At 27.4% G+C, this 22438-nt stretch overlaps 1 protein-coding gene across 1 annotated transcript in view; it reads left to right on the top strand.

The window, feature by feature from the left end:
• The first annotated feature begins 470 nt into the window (after positions 1–470).
• Positions 471–22438, top strand: part of LOC134837602 (hematopoietically-expressed homeobox protein HHEX homolog) — a 41342-nt gene continuing 19374 nt past the window's right edge. The window contains exons 1-4 of the mRNA XM_063852984.1: positions 471–493; positions 8145–8875; positions 9571–9753; positions 21234–21424. Of these exons, the coding sequence (XP_063709054.1) occupies positions 471–493; positions 8145–8875; positions 9571–9753; positions 21234–21424 (1128 nt within the window). The remainder of the gene's footprint in view (positions 494–8144; positions 8876–9570; positions 9754–21233; positions 21425–22438) is intronic.

Below are 22438 nucleotides of genomic sequence, written 5' to 3'. Positions count from 1 at the left end.
CCTTTCTATTGAATTGTTGTGTTTCTGAATTAATAAAATATCAATTAAAGGTATTATAAAAATTAAAAATCTTAAATAATAAAACAAAACTTCCAAAAATATAATAACTAGAGAATAAAAACTAATATTTTAAAGCAATTTCAGTCATGAAAACAAAACTAGATTTTTTTTTATTAATTCATTCGTTATGGATATAATCAAATTCATTATTCTTCTTATTGTTTAGAAAGCAACGACTAAAACAATATCGAATTGCTCAAAATTTATGGGTGTAAGCTTGTGTTGCATGCATTAAGCATTAGGGATATTATAGGAGAAAAAGAAAAAAAAATATAATAATAATGAAAAATTACGATTTTTTTATTTTGTCGTCATCTTGCACGTACACTTCATGCAAACAAGCGAGGCGCGGAATATTGTATCAAAAACAAATGAAATGAAAAAAAAAATATTATAATATATTTATAGCAATGTATAATAATGGCAAGCGAAGGTGAGTACGAGCCGAGGACTCTACTATATTCAAATAAGAAAAATGTTTGCAAAAAGAAAAGAAATGAATAAAAAAATTCGCGATTAAATTATAATATTATACATGTGTCATTTACAAATGTTGTTTCAAGTTTGTGACTTTTTCCTGCGATTTCTTTTCTTTTTTTTATTTTTTTTCAACATGCGCATGAAATTCTAATAAATAACAAAAAGAAAATAGCTTAATAATAAAAAATCAATGCGACAACGACAAAAAATGTTAATTAATCAAAATCTTGCGCGAATGTATAGAAAGTGAAAAAGTAACGTGTGACATTAATAATAATCATAATTTTATTACAATTGTTATATTTTCTTATAAACAGCCCAGCGAATGAATAACGACGACATTCCGACGAAAATGATCATGATGATGATAAAACTTACCTTATAATGTTATTTTATGTATCATTCGAGATACAAAACTCACGAAACATGGCATATCATAAACCATGTTAAAAGTAATCATTTTATCATTATAGAATCATATTTTACTATTCACAAGGTTTGTGTGCAGAGTGCGCGATACTCCTTCCTTTAACGTTCATTGTGAAAGGTTTGTGTTTCGCAACATTTGTGGAAACCAAAAAAAAATGCGAGGTGATAATATTGTGTTTTTTTTAAATTACTTTGTTGAAAAAAAATGTGTAAAGTATCAACTTGAACAATGTTTTTATTTTTTGATCATAAGTCGAAGTTGTTCAGATGCTCATATTGTTTTGTACGTCAATTATAAATCAGATTTTTTTTATTGGTTATATTTTTTTGCCAAAAAAAAAAAAATTAAATTTCTTAATGGTGCTTAAAATCGTTTCTTAACGTTTTTAGAAATATTCCTTTATTTATCGTTGCTTAATGGTTCTTAATGGTCAATTTTAAAAGGATCTCCGACTTTTAGTTTTTCAATTGTGTCTTTTCGCTTATTGTTACGAGACAGTATAAACTAGCTTTAATTAGCAGGACGCCTTTGTTTAGACTCGAGTTTTTATAATTTGCATATAATTTTATTCTTTCGCTTCCAACTCGATCTATGCTCAAATTTCTTTTGCAAGTGGCTCTTTCTAAAAAAGTATTTTTGATTTTTTTTTATTGTCATCTTTATTTGGGTGTTTCATAAATCTCTTGTTTTTGATTTTCTTTTTTTTCTCTTATGGGGAAAAGCATGGTCAACTGTTATCCCATTTACTAACTGTTTCAAACAGCATTTCATAAACAAGTAAATTATTTATGAAGAGAAACCATGAGAATTTCCAAAACAGAGCACAGTGCCCTCTTCCAGTTTCTTTGCAATTATCTGTTTTAGCCTCTCATTTTGATTTGATAAAGTTGTGTACTATTATAAAGTATGTCTCCAGGAGTAGGGCTTTTATACCGATGTTTATATGTTTGCCTTCAACGCTTAAGTGAGAACGATTTTTTAAGTAGTAGTCTTTGTTCATTTAAAAACAAACCTTCCGAAAGAATTATTAATGCAGCTTACGTACGTGTACATCATCAAACGGGTTCCTTGACATCAGTATCATTGCTTTTGTTAGTTACACTTATTATATCATCTTCTATAATACTGTCAGTCACATTCTTAACCAACTACGCTTTATCTGAAGGTATTATTTTCATTTGGCGATTTTACATCTCGCAAAATATTTCACACTTTGCGAAACTTCAACTTTTCACAATGTATATTTTATTCGTCGTTGTGTGTGAGCAACATACGTTCATAACATTATATTATTATTATTATTACTATACACGAGGAAAAAAAAGAAGAATAAAGTAAGCAAGTAAGCCAAAAGCATGTGTTACACAAGTTTTAATGCCTTTCAATATACATCGATTTCGAGACTTTGCTCGTGTTCCGAACAATATGAATGTTCAATATGCGAATAATATTATCAGATGGAGAAAAAAGTTTCGGGTGTAATTAAATGGAATATCATGAAAAATTTATCTCTTTGTTGTTTGATGCATGTTTTGGCTCTGTGTCTCTCCAATGAGCAAATAATGCCAATCAATCATCACACATGATTATGATAATATTGCCAAATATTCCAGAGGATTTATTACAGAAAAAAAAGTTGGGTGCAACACATGTCACAAAAACTTTTTTTAAAGCCTTTTAAGGAAATTTTTGACTTGTTGCTACACGAAGAGTATGTTAATTAACTAACATTCTCTGCGTCATTAATATTTATTATTTGAATGAATTTAAAATGATTCGTTATTAATATATTCATATTTTATTTGTGAGCATCAAAACATCAAGATTTTCGAAATCTTTTAAATATTTAATTTAACCAATTGGGAAAAAGGTAACGCCTTATGCGACCCAATCAAAAGACGATTATTGCTCTTTATACTTTTTAATATACTCTACGCCAACGAGAATAGTGAATGTATGTAGCTTAGCGCGCGCGATCCGTATATACATATGTAAGATAATGTATATATATATAGAAATATTTTTATTGTAAGGTGTACTACGTTACTCGCTCTCTTGATAATTTTCAACGCGTCGACGTATAGGAAAAACCATTTTGGGGGGAGATGGTGGCTTGATTTTTCTTTCTTCATACAAAAGAAAACTTTGATAATTTTCTCTTCGTCTCTGTAAAAAAGAAAATTGTCTCATTATAAATTTCTATGAGTCATTTTTCAACTAACGAAAGATCTTCAAGCAAATTAAAATCATCTAAATCATCACTAAATATATTTTTATGGATGATACAGATATAAAAATCTTTTTGTCCCAAATACATTAAAAAGCGATATCGTAAAAAATTGTTTGTCTTTGTAAATAAAAATTATAACCATGTGTGTTCTTCTTGCCTTCAAAGTTGTTTTTCTCAACCAGTTCCCTCGAGTTAGAAATAGTTAGTGAAGCAATAAATTATCGTGTAATAAACACCACATATAGACTAAGATTCTCTTCGTATACTTACTACCTGTGACTGTGACGCTAGCTAATTGTCCCCTAAATTGTCAAGTCACCTTTTATTTCTTTTTGAACGAATGAAAGAGTAAAAATTGTCATCTTCTTCCGATTTAACAATAAAAGACGACCGGTAACAATTAATTTTTATAATAATCTCTTTATAAATATTTGTCATCCCTAAATAATAATAATAATAACTGGATGAAGAAGAAAGGCCGAAAAAAATATGAAACCAAGTCTCGACATATAGAAGAGAAAAAAGGGCCAGACAAAATTGTTTTGGAATCTATCTTCTTACTATTATTATTATTATTTAGAGAGAAATAGAATAATGAAAGTTAATCGTTTATTTTTACCTTTTTTTCTTTCTCATATGCTTCAGGACATCCGGTCCATGGAGAAGAGATGACATCGGACTACGACAAAAAAAAAGTTTAATTTAATGGAACTTTTGTTACAATACTTGTTTGTCATTGATTTCAATTCATGCTACACCGTGTCTAGGAGAGAAGATTAGACTGCATGTGACATCAATAGTAGTTATAGTGACTTGGTGACTTTAACGGATCGATACCGATGTGTCTATGGAAAAGAATGGAAAAAAGAAATGAATAGAAAGGAATGGATTATAGTAGAAAATAGTTGTCAATTGTGGATGTATTAAAGTATTAAAGGTAAAATTGATGAATGAAAGTTGCCTTTTTAGTGTTTGTATTTGGAATCTGAATGGATTTTTAGGATTGCTGGGATTTAATTTGAACAGAAGTTAAAAGTCACAGATTTGTTGGATTAGGATTTGGCAAATTGTATCAAACTGGAAATGAGGTAAGTTTCTTAATTTAAATTTTAGCAAATTTAAGAATGATGAGTCATAAGAAGTTCAGATTTGTATTGATGTCTCTAAGTTTACTCAGCTATCCGAGGAATATTGTTGATTTAAAAAAAAAACTTGGGCACTTCTTCATCAAAACATCCAGAAGGTAAGAAATATTTTTCAATTTTAGGTTTTAAAAGCAAATCGAATATTTTAACCAGGGCCTCAAACTCAAACTAATCAGATATTGGAAAATAATTTTTGTTATGTCGCCATTATTCCAGCTTACAATGTTCGAGTGAACGTCATTGCTACTATATAAAAGCAGCAAGAGGCAATTGCACCTCCCTTTGAAGCTTAAAAAGCACTAAAAATCACAAAAATGACACAAAATTTAACAAAAAAGGTGATTTTATATAGATTTGCACCCCCCTTCGTGGTCCGCTGATAGCCCTCTGGATCCATCCTTGAAAAGAAGCGATTCTTGTATTCGTCCTATTTTCGGGTAGTAACTCCCAAAATTACATATTTTCAACATATCTTAAAAACTTCTTAATTATAAAAAAAAATTCTAAAAATTAACTCAAAAGTTAAAAAATTCCATATTACTCACCTGCTTATAGTCTATCCAAAAAGTCATAAAACTCCTGTCTTCTCATTAAAAATCATTGTTGTCTAACCTGCAAACACATGTGTCATCTTTTCATTGTCCAACTTTATTGCTTTTCGTCTAAAAAAAACTTCTTGATATTTTTTCTCAAACACATCTCCGTCTACAACTTGGAATAATAGGAATCTCCCATCATTCATTCCATTTTATTTACACAAAAAAGTCGGAAACGTTCAAATTTTGACACTTTTACCTGTCCCTTGTTCTTCTGCTGCTGCCTCTTCCTCTTTATCCGATGATATATTGAATATTTTTGCTAATATAAAAGTTTTAAATTGCCATTCATAATTCTCTGCGTACTTATTCTCATAATAATAATAATGAATGACCGAAAACCTGCATGTTGTCCGGAAACTTTGTCTATTAACAGATGTTTAAAATGTATTTTGTTTCTTGAAGATTATTTTTCAATTTTTAAACAAAAAATCAATATTTCAACTTCTTCTTCAAGTTTATTAAAAAAACTCAACCCTTTCATTTTCCATTCGTATTCATTCACGAATTGAACATCGAAAAAACCAAACCGTACAAAATTAATTAATAAGCGTAAAAAATTGAGGCATAAAACCGAGATACAGTGCAGTGCAGCGTTATAAACAATCATAAAGTTGAATCTCCTGCTGTTGTTGTCTGTTGCTTCTTTTCAGATAAAACACGATGTCCTTTCATTCTTTTCCAAGCTTGTAAAAAAATCATAAAAACAGTATTCTATGGCATTATTATTATTATTTAGACGACCAAACAGAAATTTATAGACAATGGAAAAGATAAACAAGTGTCTATAAAAATCGCAGAGACAAAAAAAAATAAAATCAATAAAAATATTGCTTCTCATTTTCATGTGCAGATAACACAAAAAACACACAACTGGAATGAGATTCAAAAAACAAAAAGAGGAAAAATAAAATAAGAAGAAAATAAGCTATATTTATGTGTATATAAATAAGTGAAGCAACGAAAATTATCGTACAATTTTTCCGTATCTCGAAATATAAAACAATTTGTATATAAATATATAATAAACATAAACATCAGTTAGTTGGTATATTAGCACATCCATTCACTCACATTCATCCACCGAACCCGTATATACTATAGTACACATGTATACGTATAGCGATAGAATATGAAAGTGGACTCCATTTATAAAACATTAGTACAGTATTATGTTATTTTTATTGTTAGAGCGAGACAAATATATTGTATCGTATATGTTTAATTTTTTATTTAGTATTAATATTTTATTATTATTAAATATTAAGTAAATTAACTTTTTATATTGTGACTAATGTTATTAAATATTTATCATCATTTATTTATTAATTTTATCAACATATACAATCATCATATATACTTTCGTATTATCATTTAATTTGTTCAGAGATACAGAATAAAATAATAAATTAAATTATTTTGACGTTTTTTGTACGTATAAATATTATTTATTATCAAATAATGGCATAAAACTAATTTAAATAATGCATTATAATATATATGATGATAAAATACGATTGTTTTAATTATATGTTTATTCATGTATATTCGTTGGGAACAGAGATGGAGTCATTTTAGGCCCCAAATTGAACGAAGTATACCTAAAAAAAATCAAATAATAAAAATTGAGAAATATATTTAATGAATATATATTTTAATAACTTAAAATTATTAAATAAAATATATATTATAAATAATATATAAAAAATATTAATAAAAAATTAAATATAAATTATAAATTATTATTTTTAAAAAATTATAACTTCTAATAATTATTTTGTTAGATATAAAAAAATATTAATCCGGCACTGATTGTATAGTATAATTAATTAATATACATAAACATGAGATTTTCCATAGTAAAAATTACAAAATTTTCAGCAACACCGAAAAGAAGAGGTCTATGTTACAAGTAACAATAATTTTTATTAAGATTATCATCTAACATAATAAAAAGTTTATTTTAAAATAGATATAACCCCTTTGCTTGAACGTATAAACAACATGGACAATGCCACATATAGTATAGCAAATGTATGTTGTATATAAAAACAAAAAGCAAAACAAAAAAAGAACAATACTCTCAAGAGATTATTATAAAATGAAATACCATAAAATTGCTGTTCATATAAAATGTTGAAATGAGATGGAAATAATTGACTTTATAAAAGTCTCTATTTTAGAGTGCCCTGTATCTATTATCGCCCATAGTCGCTACGATCTGCTATGGAAACACACTCGACTTGACTGCTCCACCTTTTTTATCCTTTAAAGTGCGGGGCGTGGCATACAACAATCATTAATATATATGTGTCTACGTACGTACGTACGGAGCATCATCATCATCGTTCTCGAGCTCGCTACAATGGACAGAATAAAATTCAACTTCAGTTACTCTAGATCTTTTGGTATAAGTGGTACACAGATTTCTTTCGTGTAATAATTTTTTTCATCTTCTCGCAGAACGAAAGTGTCGTCATCAGTTTTCATAATCATTGAAAATACGCTAAACACAATTTCTTCGAGCTCCCTCTCTCGAGCTATATTAAAATATTACGCGCGCGTGTAGGAACTTGATAAAATTACGTACAGAGCCAAACAAACACAAAGTGAGCATAGACAAAAAACGGCATAGAGATATCAGTGAACGGGTGTCTATGTGGAAAGTCTTTTTATTTTCAATAAAATAATTTTTAGGTAAATAACTAAATTTCATTCTGGTATTCGTTCTCTTGTCGGTCGGACGGGATTTTTCAGTCAAAGAGTGAACAATAAATACAACAAAAGAAGACTTGTGTCGAAATTTGATCGGACTTTATTATTTAACAATGATTTAAAATAAAAAAAGATTTTTGTGTGGGCTAAAAAGGAAGTATTAAAAAATTAATAAAAAAAAATATTTAAATAATAAACTGAATTATTAAAATAATAAAAAAAAATATTTTTTAAACATTAAACATTATTGATTTAAAATCAAATAAAAAAATTACTTAAAATAAAAATAAAAAATTAAGTGAAAAAATTTAAATGACTTTTTTAAAGTGAAAAGAAATATTTATAAAAAAAAATTGAACTAGATTAATATAAATTTAATAAACAAACAAAAATAATCAAGAAAAAAATAAAACAATTAAAAAATATATTTGAAAATAATTTTTTGTGAAATTGTGAAAAAAATAATTATTCAACCTGGCTGCGTTTAGATCACCTGGTTTGCTGGGAACGCATGGATTTAATTTTGGTCCAGGTTTCGGATTTCGTGAACTGCCTGCCGGAAGTGCTGGCTTCGAGACATCTAATCAAGCTACAGCAAATGGTGCTGGCTTGAGTCAATACAATCGAAACAACAACAGTCCCGTAAATCTCTATTTGGGACATCAAAGCCCGGATCCAAATAATTATTCCGGCAAAGATTACAGCACACATCTTCAAAAAGAAACGTCTTCATCTCGTGGAAATTCCCCCATAAACGGTCGCTTAAATAATTCTTACTCCGAAAGTCCGGAACAGGCACAGAACTCACATCAGCAACGTCAAGACAATAACAACAGTCCCGGAGAAAGTTCACGCTCCTTTTCTAGTCAAAAGAACGACCAAGACGCGCATTTATTGAGCTCGGGGTATCCGCATAGCCCGACAAACGACAGCGTGGGGTCTCGTAGTCCGGAGAACTTGTCGTCGCCTCCGTCGTCAGCGAATAATAATAATAACAACAACAATAATACAAAGTATAATAACATTAACGAAATGCTGGATCACAAGTTGCAATTGAGTTTCTTGGGGCCGCCGCTTGCCGCCTTGCATTCCATGACGGAAATGAAGGGACAAAATAGCCCGAATGCGCCACAGGGCACAGCTGCCAATCCGCATGGAATTGACTCGATTTTGTCTAGACCACCGCCGGTAACTAGTGCTGGATTAAATGCCTTAGCAAGTGGTGAGTTTTTAATTGAAAAAATATTTTTAAAAATTTATATGATTTTAATTTGCAAATTAATAGAAAATTAAACTTAAATTAGTACTTTTAATTAAAAAGAATAATTAACTTTAATTTTTAAAATAAAACATAATTATTAATAAAATAATATTAAAATTAATATTTAAATCCAGAAAAAGTAAAATAAATAATTTAATTTAAATTTTTATATTATTTTATTTTAAAAATATTTTTTTATGACTTTTTTTTTATTTATTTAAAAAAATAATTTAAATTTTTAAAATAATAAATATTGAAATTAAATTAATTTTTTTTTAAATTAAATAAAAAAAAAACTAAAAAAAAAATATTAAATTATTTTTTTAATTTAAAATTATTTATTAATTTTTATTTATTTATTTACCTAATTTAATATTTTTTTTTATTTTATTTTATTTTTTTATGATTTTTTTTTATTTGATAAAAATGTGATATCATTGAAATAATGATAAATAATTAAAAAAATTAATTTAAAACTTTAATAAATTATATTATATTTAATATTTTTTTTTATTAAATGAGAAAATTTCATTTAAATTAAAGTATTTGATATTTTTTTATTTATATTTTTTTAAGGAAAAATAATAAAATTAAGTTAAATTTGCTAAAATCTTGAAATTTTTTATTAATTTATGAAATAACTGATCTTGCAGGTGCCATGCCACGTTTCTCAATTGCGGCAGCAGCTGCCAATATGGCGCAATATTTGTCGCAAAGTCAGTCAGCGCAACTCAAAGCAGCGCACGGAGGCTCCTTCGATCGCACGCATCTCTATTGGCCCGGATTACAAGGACTTGTGGCTAACCCCATGGCATGGCGGGAACGTTTGGGTTCAAGTAAGTACATTTTTTACCCCTTTTTATTGCTCTAACGATGACAACTTGCTAATCTTCCGGGATATATCAAACACTTGCATAATGGGCCATTGATACCGGATTATGATGCACATTAAATTATTTCCGGTCACATGTCCCAAATTGCATCGAATGCATAACGAACGCGGTGTGGTTTCGAGAGGAAAAACGTGTTTTGGGGGTGCGACTCATATTTGACTTGTAAAACATTTATGATGACCACTTGCCTCGTGTTGTCGCACAAAAAGCAGGACAAAAACATTAGAAACTAATTTGTCGAGAGAACTGACAATGATTTGGCAAACATCTCATCTTCTTGGCAACTGATTAAATGTCATAAATTTGCTTTAATATGTTCGACATCGCAAAAGTTGCGTCTTCTTGCCTCATTATAATGCAATATTAATATGTTCTGCTTTTAAAAAAAATTTCAAATTATATTTTAATTGTTGGAATTTTTCGAACATAACCAGCAAAATGCTCCGCAAAATCATAAATCATCTGAAATAACACGAATGACGACGACGACGACAAAAGATAATCATCGCAGAAAGTGATGATTTGCATTTCTATCGGGATTTGATGTATTTTCGCAATTTGACATGAATTTGCATTATTCGATGCCAAGTCAAGTGTCACGAAATTTAAATTAATGTACTAAACTGATCAAAATTTAACAGTTTAATGTGTGTTGGCCGTCCATCATCTTATGGCCTTAATAAATCTTCGGCGAACGAACTGGGTCGCGATTGTGGTTTATATAAATATTAATTAAGTGTTGGATAAACAGACAAGAGTTTAAGAGAAATTGTAATGGAGTGAAATTAAAATTTTTTAAAAAGTCTTATAAATGTCAAAAAAATTTCAAAAATGTCTATCATAATTTTTAAATATTTTACATACTTCACTTTTGGATCTTAATTTAATTTTTTATTAACTAAAAATTTATTTTTTTTTAATAAAAAAAAAAAATAAAATAATAATTTATAAATTTAAAAATAAAAAAAATATATATATATTACTTGTATCTTAATAACAAAATTAAATTTAAATTTTAAAAATTGTAAAAAAATAAAATAAACATTAGAAAAAATAAAAATATATTCATTTTATATCCAATTTTAGTCAATAATTATTAAAAAAAAAATTATAATAATTTTTAAAAATTTATAATAATTTTATTTTTTAATTTTTTTCAAATTTTATTTATTTATTTTAATTTGGATTAATTTTTAATAAATTTAAAAAAAATAATTTAATTTAAATAATTATTTTTTATAGTTTTTATAATTTTGATCATTTTTTAAAATTTTTATTGAAATTTTTTTGAAAGTTTTTATTTAATTTTTTTTTCCGAAAAAATTAAAATATAATTTTTATTTAATTTTCATTTATTTATATTTCATTTATTTTAAATTTATTTATTTTCATTTAGATTAATTTTAAATAAATTTTAAAAAATGAAAATTTAATTTAAATAATTATTTTTACTTTTTATAATTTTGGTCAGATTTCTAAATTTTTTCCTTAAATTTTTTTGACAGTTTTTAGTTTTAAAAAATTTTTTTTTTAATTCCAAAAATAATTATAAAAATATATTTTAAAAAAAAATTAATTTTATAAAATTCGAATAAATAAATTTTACATTTTGTTAACAATTAATCATTATTCAAAGCTTTTTCATTGAAATCTATAACAAAGCCAAAAGTTACTTTGTCTCCAAATACTTAAAACTCCTTGAACTCAATAAAATGTATTAAAATATTTACTTGTAAAGTTACAACAAAATTATGTAATTGACTTGTACAACAACAACATTTGACGCAAAATGACTCGATAATGATAATTACAACATTCATTATGATTATTATTATTCATTCAAAATATTGTTACAAATATTAGCGACATAAAATTTGTCAGGCACACTTGTGTCATTGGATTTTATTATTTTACGCATATTTTTAGACGGAAAAAGGTATTAAAATTATAATAATAAAATTTATACATTTATTCATCATCATTCATTCCAAAATTACAATTTTCTAATTTGTCTGAAAATTAATTAATTTCTTCATTACAAATGTTATTATTATGATCCGCTCATTAAACGACATCCAATATAGCGGAATGAAGCCATATGGTGTCATGTTATGTTAATTATTATTAATATTAATAAATTTTCCGCGGCACAATAAAAGTTCATGATAAAATAAACAGAATATTGGATTGATTTAGATAAGTTTCATTTTTATTTTTAGTAATAATTATTATTTTTGGATTATTTTGTAATTTTTGTACAAATATTTGGGTAACTGATAACATTTATCGCAATTTATTAATAATAAAGCAATTTCCATATATATTGTTTATAACAATAATAATCTGTCTGTCTGCTGCTATCGCAATGAATTTGTGTGTGCTTTTGGATAAAGTGACAGCAGCTGATAAGTGATAATAATGGATAATTCCGTAATTTGTAGTTTTCGTAGCAATCACTTGCATATGATTGCCTGCATTGGCAATGGCCAAAGTAAATGTCATTTATAACATTTATTATGTTGAATTATTGCGAGACGTGCTAGAAACTGTCATTATAATGTTAGTTGCTATCTCGTCGTCGTCGTTGTCATTTTGGAAGATGAGAAAATTTCGAACAGCAAGCAGCCAGTTAGGCTAGAGTGGGTCGTTATCATAACCATTTTGTAGCAACGTTCAGATGTGACAAGGCAACAAAATATAGCAAATAATATGATGATGATGGTTCATTGTTTTGAATGAATAAAGAACACGCCAGTTATACATGATTTGCATATAAATTGAAATGTCTAATCAAAGTATATCTGGTTGTTGTTATTCCTCTAAATAATACGTAAATTGTTGTTATTATTTGTTGGTGTGGAATCAGTGACGGACAGAAAAACTTTTTTTTTTGGATTTCAAGCTTTAATAATTTCAGAATGTGCTCTGGGACAAGAAATCATAATGTGCATTGGGGTAAAATTCAAAAATGTGCCATGGGTCAAGATTTTAAAATGAGCATTGAGATGAAATTTTGTATGAGCCCTGTGAAATAATTTAGAAATGTGCATTAGGGCAAAATTTTAGAATAAGCAATTCAATGAATTTTTAGAAGTTGCATTGGATCAGAAATTCATATTGTGCATCGGGATGAAAATTTAAAATGTGCATTGGGGCAAAATTTCAGATTGCGCTTTGGGAGAAAATTTTAGAATGTGCATTGGGTCAATATTTAAAAAATTTGCTCTTCAGAAGGGCTAAACCTTTCAAAAAATACGCCACTGATTGTAACAACATCCCATCATATCACACACAGACACACAGTTGTTTACAGAGAAGCTCTAAATGATGAGTTAAAATGATTAAAACAATATCATGGAAATATGCCTTCATGTCTGCCGTTCGCTCAAAGCAGAGGAAGTGCGGCAAGCTGTCGCTCGCTTCTAAACATTTTCCTCGGTCTCTATTTCTATTATCTCTCTCTATCTCTATATGTCTCATGTACATGAAACATTACCATGTCTGTTCTTTAAAATGATGTAAAATGTCCATTTTTGATATTATTGTGATACTCTCGCCATAACGCTAGTTGATGACGACGACGACGACGACGTCAAAGTGAGTGAGACAAAAAAGTGTGTGTGTTTTGGTGTGACAATTGTGTTTTTTGCGAGTGTCTGCTGCCAGCTTGACATCATCATGCTGCTGCTGCTGCTGTTCGCCATATTCACAAAGTAGACGACACAACATAAAAGTGCAATCATAAAAATTGAAAATCGATAAAATGTCATTATTTTTAGCAAAACGACGATTTTTTTTTATTTTCAGCTTTGCAGTGAGTGTTATGAATATATTTCCGCAATATTTCCAGCTTAAAATATTCACCTTTTCATCATTTCGAGACGTATACTATTTCATGTTACTTGCGGAATTCGATTCGATTTCGATACACTCGGAGGAAAAATATTTTAATATAAAAATATACAGTGCCAGACCACTTTATGGCACTTTATTTCATTGAAAAAAGGAAAAATATTATAACAATATTTGAAAGGGGAGTTCAGTTTAAAGGACTTTTTTAAAATTCCGAGATCTAGAATTGGATATGAGTTTTAACAGTCAGTTAACAGTAACCTACTTCAAAGTCATATCAACTAAAGAATTAGGTACTAATAGATGCGAGACTACCTAAAAAAACACTCTCAAAAGACTTCCCAAATATTGATGTAAACGCAACAATTTATGGAACTCCAGGTACTTTTGCAGCCACATCAATAAAAGGTCTAAATATGTCAGAAGTGTAATTGGTTCCGGCAAAAAACAAGTCAGTACTACCATTAAATCAAAATTCTTCTGCCTCGATAGAACTGAAGGCTTTAATTGCAATGAAAGGAACCGCGTAGTGCAGCTAGATTCTACATTCGAGACCAATGTGCAAGTTCAAAGTTATCAATGTTATATATCAGTGGATATTAGGAAACATTAATTACCTTGGCTGAATTGGTACAATGTTTAAAGAGATTGTTCTCCATCTATGGTAGATCTTTGTTTTTATACATCTTAAATTACTCAAGTCTTGTGATAAGTTGTGCATCCAGAATCTTCTAAAAAAGATAATACTATTCCCAAATATATGCTCGACTAGTTTCAAAATTCAAATATCAAGAATTATTTTATTTAGTGTTTAAAAAAATTTTAACTTAAATAAAATTAAAAAATTAAATTAATTTAAATTTTTAAATTTATGATGCAACTACATTCGAAAGATACAAAATATCTGATTTTAAGCATTCAAAAATTTTCACATTTTAATAAAATTCTCGAGCTTTAGTCCTCTCAGAAATTTGGATTCCCCATTATCGAATTCCAAAAAGTGAAAGAGAGAACGAGCGAGACAGAAACAAAAAGAGAAAAACCATCAATGGAGGAAATATTTTATTTTATTTTTAAACAAGAAATTTTCCGGTCTCATTCATGATGATAAAAATAATCCATAGTATTCCATTGACATAGCCATCGTCTCCATATTTTTTTTTTTTTTTTTTGTTCAAAACGCGCACAAAAGAAAAATAAATCCCGTCTTTAATCACCTTTAATATAAAACTTGTGTAGCTAGCTCCGTTTCTTAATTGCCTCCCGTTTCCAATGAACGTGTCATAAATATCATTAATAATCATTTGATGCAATTAATCTTATGTCTCACACGAACAACTTTTCGAGCGATGGAAGAAAACTTTTGTCGAGCGAACATTAATGCCACGACAGACATTAAAAAAATATATTCTTTGTGAGCGTTTCTGTTTACGACTCATTAAAAATTCATTAGTACCGAATACTTTTTTGGCGTTGCTCCAATGAACGGATTCGAAGAAACCGTGGAGATAAAAATGGAGTCGATCCGAAGTCGTGCCATTGTCATATTGATTATATTCATAAATTATTTTCGAGAGCAGTTTTTTTTATTCATTTTTTATTGTTGATGATATTATTGCAAGAAAAGTGCGTACAAGTCATGTAAGAAAATAAAACATGCTGTTAAACATTTATCACCATAAAAATGTATTACAACAACATTTACATTTATTTATAACTTATAAATTTTATCCTTGTTTGCCATTTTTATGCGAAGACAATAATGCGCATAACAGACTTCCATATTTGTACGAAAAAACGCGTAAAATATATCGTTTTATCTCACATAAATGGCGAATCTCGTGAAGTTTAACAACAAATAACACAACCCGAAATCAAAATTCAAACACAAGGAAAATCCGCAAGGCATTTCCGACATTTTTAGAAGGAAAATCAAACCATTTATGCTACACCGTCCCTTCGTTAGAAACATTTTTCGTGAAAATCGTAAGAAAATCTCCATTTTCTTCAAGTATATACAGCGAACGTTGAAAAATTTGTACGTTATCCTTTCATTTTGATATTTATGGCGGAGATGAACTGGGATAAAGAGAATAAATATTATAATACCGCTCCGTCGAGAGAAGTCGTTCAATGTAGGATAAAGAAAAAAGTATATGTTAAAGGTATAAATGTCTAACAATATAATATTATATGGTTATGATGATACGGCTGCTGCTTTCTTTCTTGTATTTACACGAAAAAAGACGAAAGAAAATAAAGAAAAAAGTTTCGTTCGATCGATATTTTCTTTCAGCGAATATTAAGTAGGGAAAAATACAAAAAATATTTTTTTAATGAAGCTGACAATCAAATTATATTTATTTGCAATCAAAGAGTATTATCATAATAATAATAAAATAATACAGAAAACATCCGATTTCCATACAAATCTATAAATTTTTCGAGAGCCACTGAGCGAATGTTTTCTCAATTACATTTATATCGACATAAAATGAACCGATTCCATATCAAACGATATTATTTTTTGCCAATGATCAAATAATAATAATAATATTATTATTTTATTATTAAACATCAAATCAAATGAAATTCGATTTTTAGTCCATCGAACAGAGATAAAATTTAATGATACTCATCAAATAATAGTGGACTCGACTAGACTTGACTCGAAACTCGGACCAGAGAGAGTGTTTTATGCATTAATTTATTCTCATACACATCGCATAATAAAATAATAATAATAACATTAGATAGATCGTTGAGTTGTTTTTCGCATATCATCATCGACAATCAACATCACCATTGCAATGAAACATAGAGAAAATGTTTATTTTTCGCTTGTAAAAACAAACATTGCCTCTCTTTAGCTTTGGGAGAGACGCAAGAATAAATAAAACATTTGTCAAACACAAATCAAGTTAAATCAATAAGCGATGCGGTGCGTAATTTTATCATCATAAACAACGTGGAAATTCCCCTTTTTGTGCTCTTTGGCAGCTGTGTTAAAGCTTTAGACAACGACGACGATGATGATGATTGAAAACGGTCAATTTACTTAAAATCAAAAATATGAATGATAATGCAAGTAGGGAGTTTATCATTTATTTTGTGAAATGGAAATAAGTGAGTTTAGCAGACAAGCACGAGACGCATAAAAAGATGACAAAAACATGACTGAATTATGGCGTTTAATGGTCGTTAGTTGCTTTTTTGAATGTCGTTAGCGACATATGACGAGGTTTGCGTTTGGCGATATCATGTTTTTTTGTGTTAAATAAATGGAGTGATTAATACAAATTGTTGATGGTTTAAGAAATTTAAAATATTTTAAATGAATAATTAAATAATTTAAAATAAAATAATTTTTTTTAAATAATTTTTATTTTAAAAATTTTTCATATTTGCTTGGGCTAATATGAAATTTATTTTAAATTATTTTATATTATTTATGTAGAAATTTCAAAATTATTTATTAAATATTTTTAAAATTTTATTAATTTAAAATAAAAAATTAATTAAAATTAAATGAATTAAATTTTTTTAACTTAATTAAATTTAATTAGTAATTAACTATAAAAATTAGTTTTGAATAATAGTTATTTGTTTATATAATTTTTAGTTATTTATTTATATTTAAAATATTTTTAAATCTATTTAGAAGTTACAGAATTAGAATTTAATATTGAGAATTTTTTAAAATTCTTTATTTCATTTTTCACCACAAAATTTTTAATGTTTAATAATTTAATAAAAATTCAATTTAATTTGTGGTTTTTATCAAAGTCAAATTTTGAATTCTATTTTATTTTTAATTTTTAAATAAAAAATTATTTAAACTGTAAATTTAATAATTAAAAAAAAACGAAAATTTTAAAAGAATAATTTCACAAATTTTTTTTTTTTTTAAATAATTTTTACATAATTTTTAATATTTAAAAAAAATAATTTATATCAATTTCTTATTATTTTTATTATATTTTATATTATACTTAAATCATTGAATTTAAATTAAATTATTTTACTATTTTTTTAGCATTTAGAAAACTTATATTTTAATTCATTTCTTAATACTCAAAATTATTTTTTTTTACTTAAACTAAAAATATTTTTTTTAATCAATTTAGTATCAAGATTTTTTTTATTTTTCATTGAATAAATAAATTTGTTAATTAACAATAATTTTTTTGATATTAATTAATTATTTTTTTAAAATATTTTTTAAATTATTATCAAAAATTAATTAAACCTAAGAGATTAAACTATTCTAAAAATAATTTTTAATCCTCTAACTATTTTTTAAAAAATAATTTATAATTAAATTCATACCGAGACCCTTTCTTATCTCACAGCCATTATCTTTATCACCCACTCACTAGCTCGCTACAGGAGAACATGGTTATTCGTTTTAATGATGATTAAAAGCATTATAATAACATACGCTCACACACATATGCACAAGATAACAATTAACTTTGCCAAATATAACAACAACAACGACAAAGAAAGATTTCCATAATAAAATATTAAGACTTTAATCTAATTATATATGCAGAGGATCAACTTCTCTCACTCCATTTCAGTTTTGCCTCGTCTCTTCTCGAAAACGGGATTTTCTGAAACATATGTAACATTAAAATACACAAATTTTGTAACATTTTACGATTTTCATGAATATCATATCAGTTTCGTACAAGACAAAAAGCATATTATTATTACGAAAAATATATTAATATAATAATAACGAAGCGTGTATAAAGGCAGTGCTAACTGCTCGCTCGTTATTTCATGAAAATTATCCTTATTTTAAAGACTCTTGTACACGTTACGACGTTGTTTTAAATGAAAATTATGTTCGGGTATTGCGCATACTCTTCATCACTTGTAATAAACCTCGCTCTGTGTGTGTGGAGCAATGAACAAACAACGAACATTACAAACAAAAATAAAATAAAATGAGTGTAAAAAGATCTACTATAAAGATGTGGATATTATAATATTTAATTGTGTGTATGTGTGTGCAAAATTAAATAAACGAGAGATGATGTGATGGCGAGAACAAGCATATTTATAGACAAGCAAAGCAAATGGGTTTAAACCACAATTTAATTGCCTTGGAAATTATAATTTGTATAAATTTAATTTTCTACATATTATAACTTTATGTCGCTCTCATTCTTTCTTTCATTTCGTGTCGTCGTCGTTATCGTCCAATTTAATGTTAAAGACCTTCAGATCAACATTTGTTACATACACACACATATTTATATCAATTAGCTCCTTTTTCATGTGGCTGTCTCTCACTCTTCGCAGCATTTCGACCGCATTTTGTTCCATATTTTGTTCGAAAATGTGAAATTTTATGTCGACGACGACGACTAATGACCCCATCTCCCTCAGTTTTGTAACGCAAAAGAGGCCCGAGATCAGGGGCGGATTTGTAATTTTTCAGGATTTCAGTCTAAGACTTCAAAAAATGTTTAAACAAAAAGTTATAATTAGTTTACTTTCGAAAGTATGTTAAAAAATATTTTGTTTAAAAATTATTTAATTTTTTTTTTAAATTCATTAAATTTATTTGAAATTAATTTTATTTATCAAAATTATTAAATCGAATTTAAAAAAATATTTAAAAATTTTTTTATAAATTTCCTAAAAAGATTTATTAAAAAATTTTAAAATTTTATCGAAAAGCTAAAAAAAAATTAATTATGATTTATTCTTTAATTTAAGCTTAATTAAAAAGCAGGGTCGAAAAAATTTTCGACTTTTACTTTTTAAGGCTTAATCTTTGACTTGAGTAATAAAATATTTTGACTAAATAGGCTTTATACTTAAGATTAAAATCAAAAAGTCTTTTGACTTTTTAAAAATCATTTTTTTGCAAAAAAAATTGAAAAATTTTTTGAATTAAGTCAACTGAATTGACTTAAGTCAAATTAAAATTAATTAATTTTCTTAAGTCAAAATTCAAATTGTTTCGACTTTTGATTTAAAAGTTTTTTCGACCCTGTTAAAAAGCTTATAAGTTAAAAATTAATTATTGTACTCAATTTTAAGCTTAAATCTTCTAAATATTTTATAAAAAATCCCTTTCCCGGTTTTGTCCACAGAGGAGGGAATTTTAAAAATTTGGAAAAACTATTTTTTCAATAACTTTAAGTTCAGCTATAAAAAAAATTCAAGTTGTACTTGAAAGCCAAGGGTTCAAGCTTTTCAACAAAAAATATTTTTGAATTTTTTAAGAGAAATTTCAAAACGCGCAAAAAATCGAAAAAATTTTGGTCCCGGAAAGAGATATTTTTATAAAATTAAAACTTAAGCTTGAAAAATTTTTTTAATAATTTTTATTTTAAGTTTTTTAAATAAATCTTTAATTTAATTTTTAAAAAATTTGCTTGGCTTGAATTAATTGGAATTAATTGATTTTTTTTAAGAATCTTTTTTCGGGCCTGAAACTTCAGCCTCAAGTCCAATGGTACATCCGTCACTGCTTGTAACATACGACGACATCCAATGTTGTTACAAATTGGTCTCATAAATGTAACCAATGTTATGATTTATTACAAACAATGTTATTTTTGTGTCCAAAGTTCGTACTCTCTCTCCTTGCTAAGAGTTATGATTTGTAAATATTTTTGAGCTTCCGTTTTGCGCAGAAGAGAAGTGGCAGCAGCAGCAACGAGAGAGAGCTCAAAGTCAATATTTTCACATCATTAAATAAAAGCGTAAAAATAGACACAAACACATACTACACAGGATATTGTTCCATAAATATGTCCATTGGGATTATTTTTATAGCTTGTCCATTTACATTATTACACACAGCAATTAATTATCACAATATTCTTGACCATAAAAATGGGGCCATTAAAAATATAACAAGCGAGAGGCAGCAGCAAAAAAAAACACAAGAGGCACAATAAAAATGAATGGACCAATTTGAGAATAATAAATCGAGGTGTGTTTGTTCAAGTTAAAATAATTATTTATTTTACAAGGTGGGAAAATTTCAATGAACGAAAAATTAGGTATTCAAAGTTCAATCATTTTTATGGCCGTTGAGGAAAAAAATTTGCTTGTTTTTCACTTTTTTGAGCAATTTGAGGAACGAGGGATGAAAGACTCGAAAATGAATGAGTTTGGAATCATGTCACGTTCGTCAATCACATCGTTTGCTTGTAACAGTGATGAGCAACAATTTTTGCTGAGATATCAGTTTATGTTTTCATTTAGGGAGGATTTTTGGAGGAATTTGGAAGAAGACATTTTTACAAGATTTTTTTTGTTTTTTAAAAACATTTTAAAAGATTTAAACAGGATAAAAGTGGGAAAAAATATTTTAAAGTCTTAAAAATATTTTTTATAATTTTAAATCTTTGAATCTTTTAAATCTTATAATTAAAAATCGATATTTATTTTTTTTTTATTATTTTGTTAATTAACTCATAATTTTTGATGAAAAAACGAAGAAAAATCTAAAAATATTGTAAAATACCTATTGCTCCTTTTAGTTTTCTATAGAAACAATTTTTTATTAATAATTTTATTTTTTCTTGTTTTTTTTACAGTGTCAGCTAGTTTATCTGGAGCACACCACAACCATCACGACAAAGATGGCAAAAAGAAGCACACCCGACCCACATTCAGTGGCCAGCAAATTTTCGCACTCGAAAAGACTTTCGAACAAACAAAGTACTTGGCTGGACCAGAACGTGCAAAATTAGCGTATGCCCTTGGAATGACTGAATCACAAGTTAAGGTAAGTCTTTTTTTTTTACATGAAACTCTATAAAAACTCAAAATTATCTATAAAAAATTGAAATAGGGTGAAAACACAGGCGACTTACCCTCAATTTTTTGCACATAAATAACAGTTGTGCATTTATTAAATTTTAACATATTTATGGACAGGACATAAGATTTGATCGTCCTTATCCTCGCAATCGTTTGTGTATATGCCATGATGACACTTACTAATCATTCATTATCTCTGCACGAGAGAGCCGTTTATAAAGTTTCGTAGACACCCTTTTTAGTATTGCTCGTAGCAGCAGCAGGGGAAATTGTTTTGTCATCAAATATAGCAGAGATATTTATTGTTTTTGTATCCTTTTTTATTTGTGTCTTTCTATGCTTTGATGCTCGGTCATATAATAATCAGTGTGTAATTTGGATGATATGACGATAAAAATATATTTTATAGGGTGTGTGTGTTGCTCCGACTTTTTATATGAAACGGTTGCATTTCATCTTTATTTAATAATACACAATAAATAAAATAGATAGGAATTCAATTAGATTACGCAACGATAAAAAGTTGCTGTTTCGCAGAGTAGATTTGTGAAGAGACGTGGTGCGAGGTATCAATATAAGCGAATAATACATTTGGCAAATTTAAATTTAGGATTATTAAATTACTTATTAATTTTTTTTTTATTATTTTTAAGATCCTAGAAACTTCTCACAAGATGAAAGCAGTTTGGGATATTTACACGGAAATTCTATGATGACTCTTAAATTATATCATTACTCACAGTTTAAACACAAACTAAAAGATCTGATGCAATATTGAATTTTAAATATCCAAGAAAAAGTCCAAAGAAACCATCCAATAGATGCTTTTCAAAAACTGTTGACTCTTGTGGTTGAGGAGCCACTATTTTCCATATATATTGACCGAAACCAAAAATAATGAGGAGCATCTCTTCTGTTTCAAGTTATTATGTGACTTTTACCTTTGGATTTGAATAGATTGTAAGCGATATATTAAGGC

This window comes from Culicoides brevitarsis, chromosome 1 (genome assembly GCF_036172545.1).
Source record: "Culicoides brevitarsis isolate CSIRO-B50_1 chromosome 1, AGI_CSIRO_Cbre_v1, whole genome shotgun sequence".
NCBI lineage: Eukaryota > Metazoa > Arthropoda > Insecta > Diptera > Ceratopogonidae > Culicoides > Culicoides brevitarsis.
The sequence above is the reverse complement of the archived record's forward strand: the minus strand, read 5'-3'. Positions and strand labels throughout refer to the sequence as shown.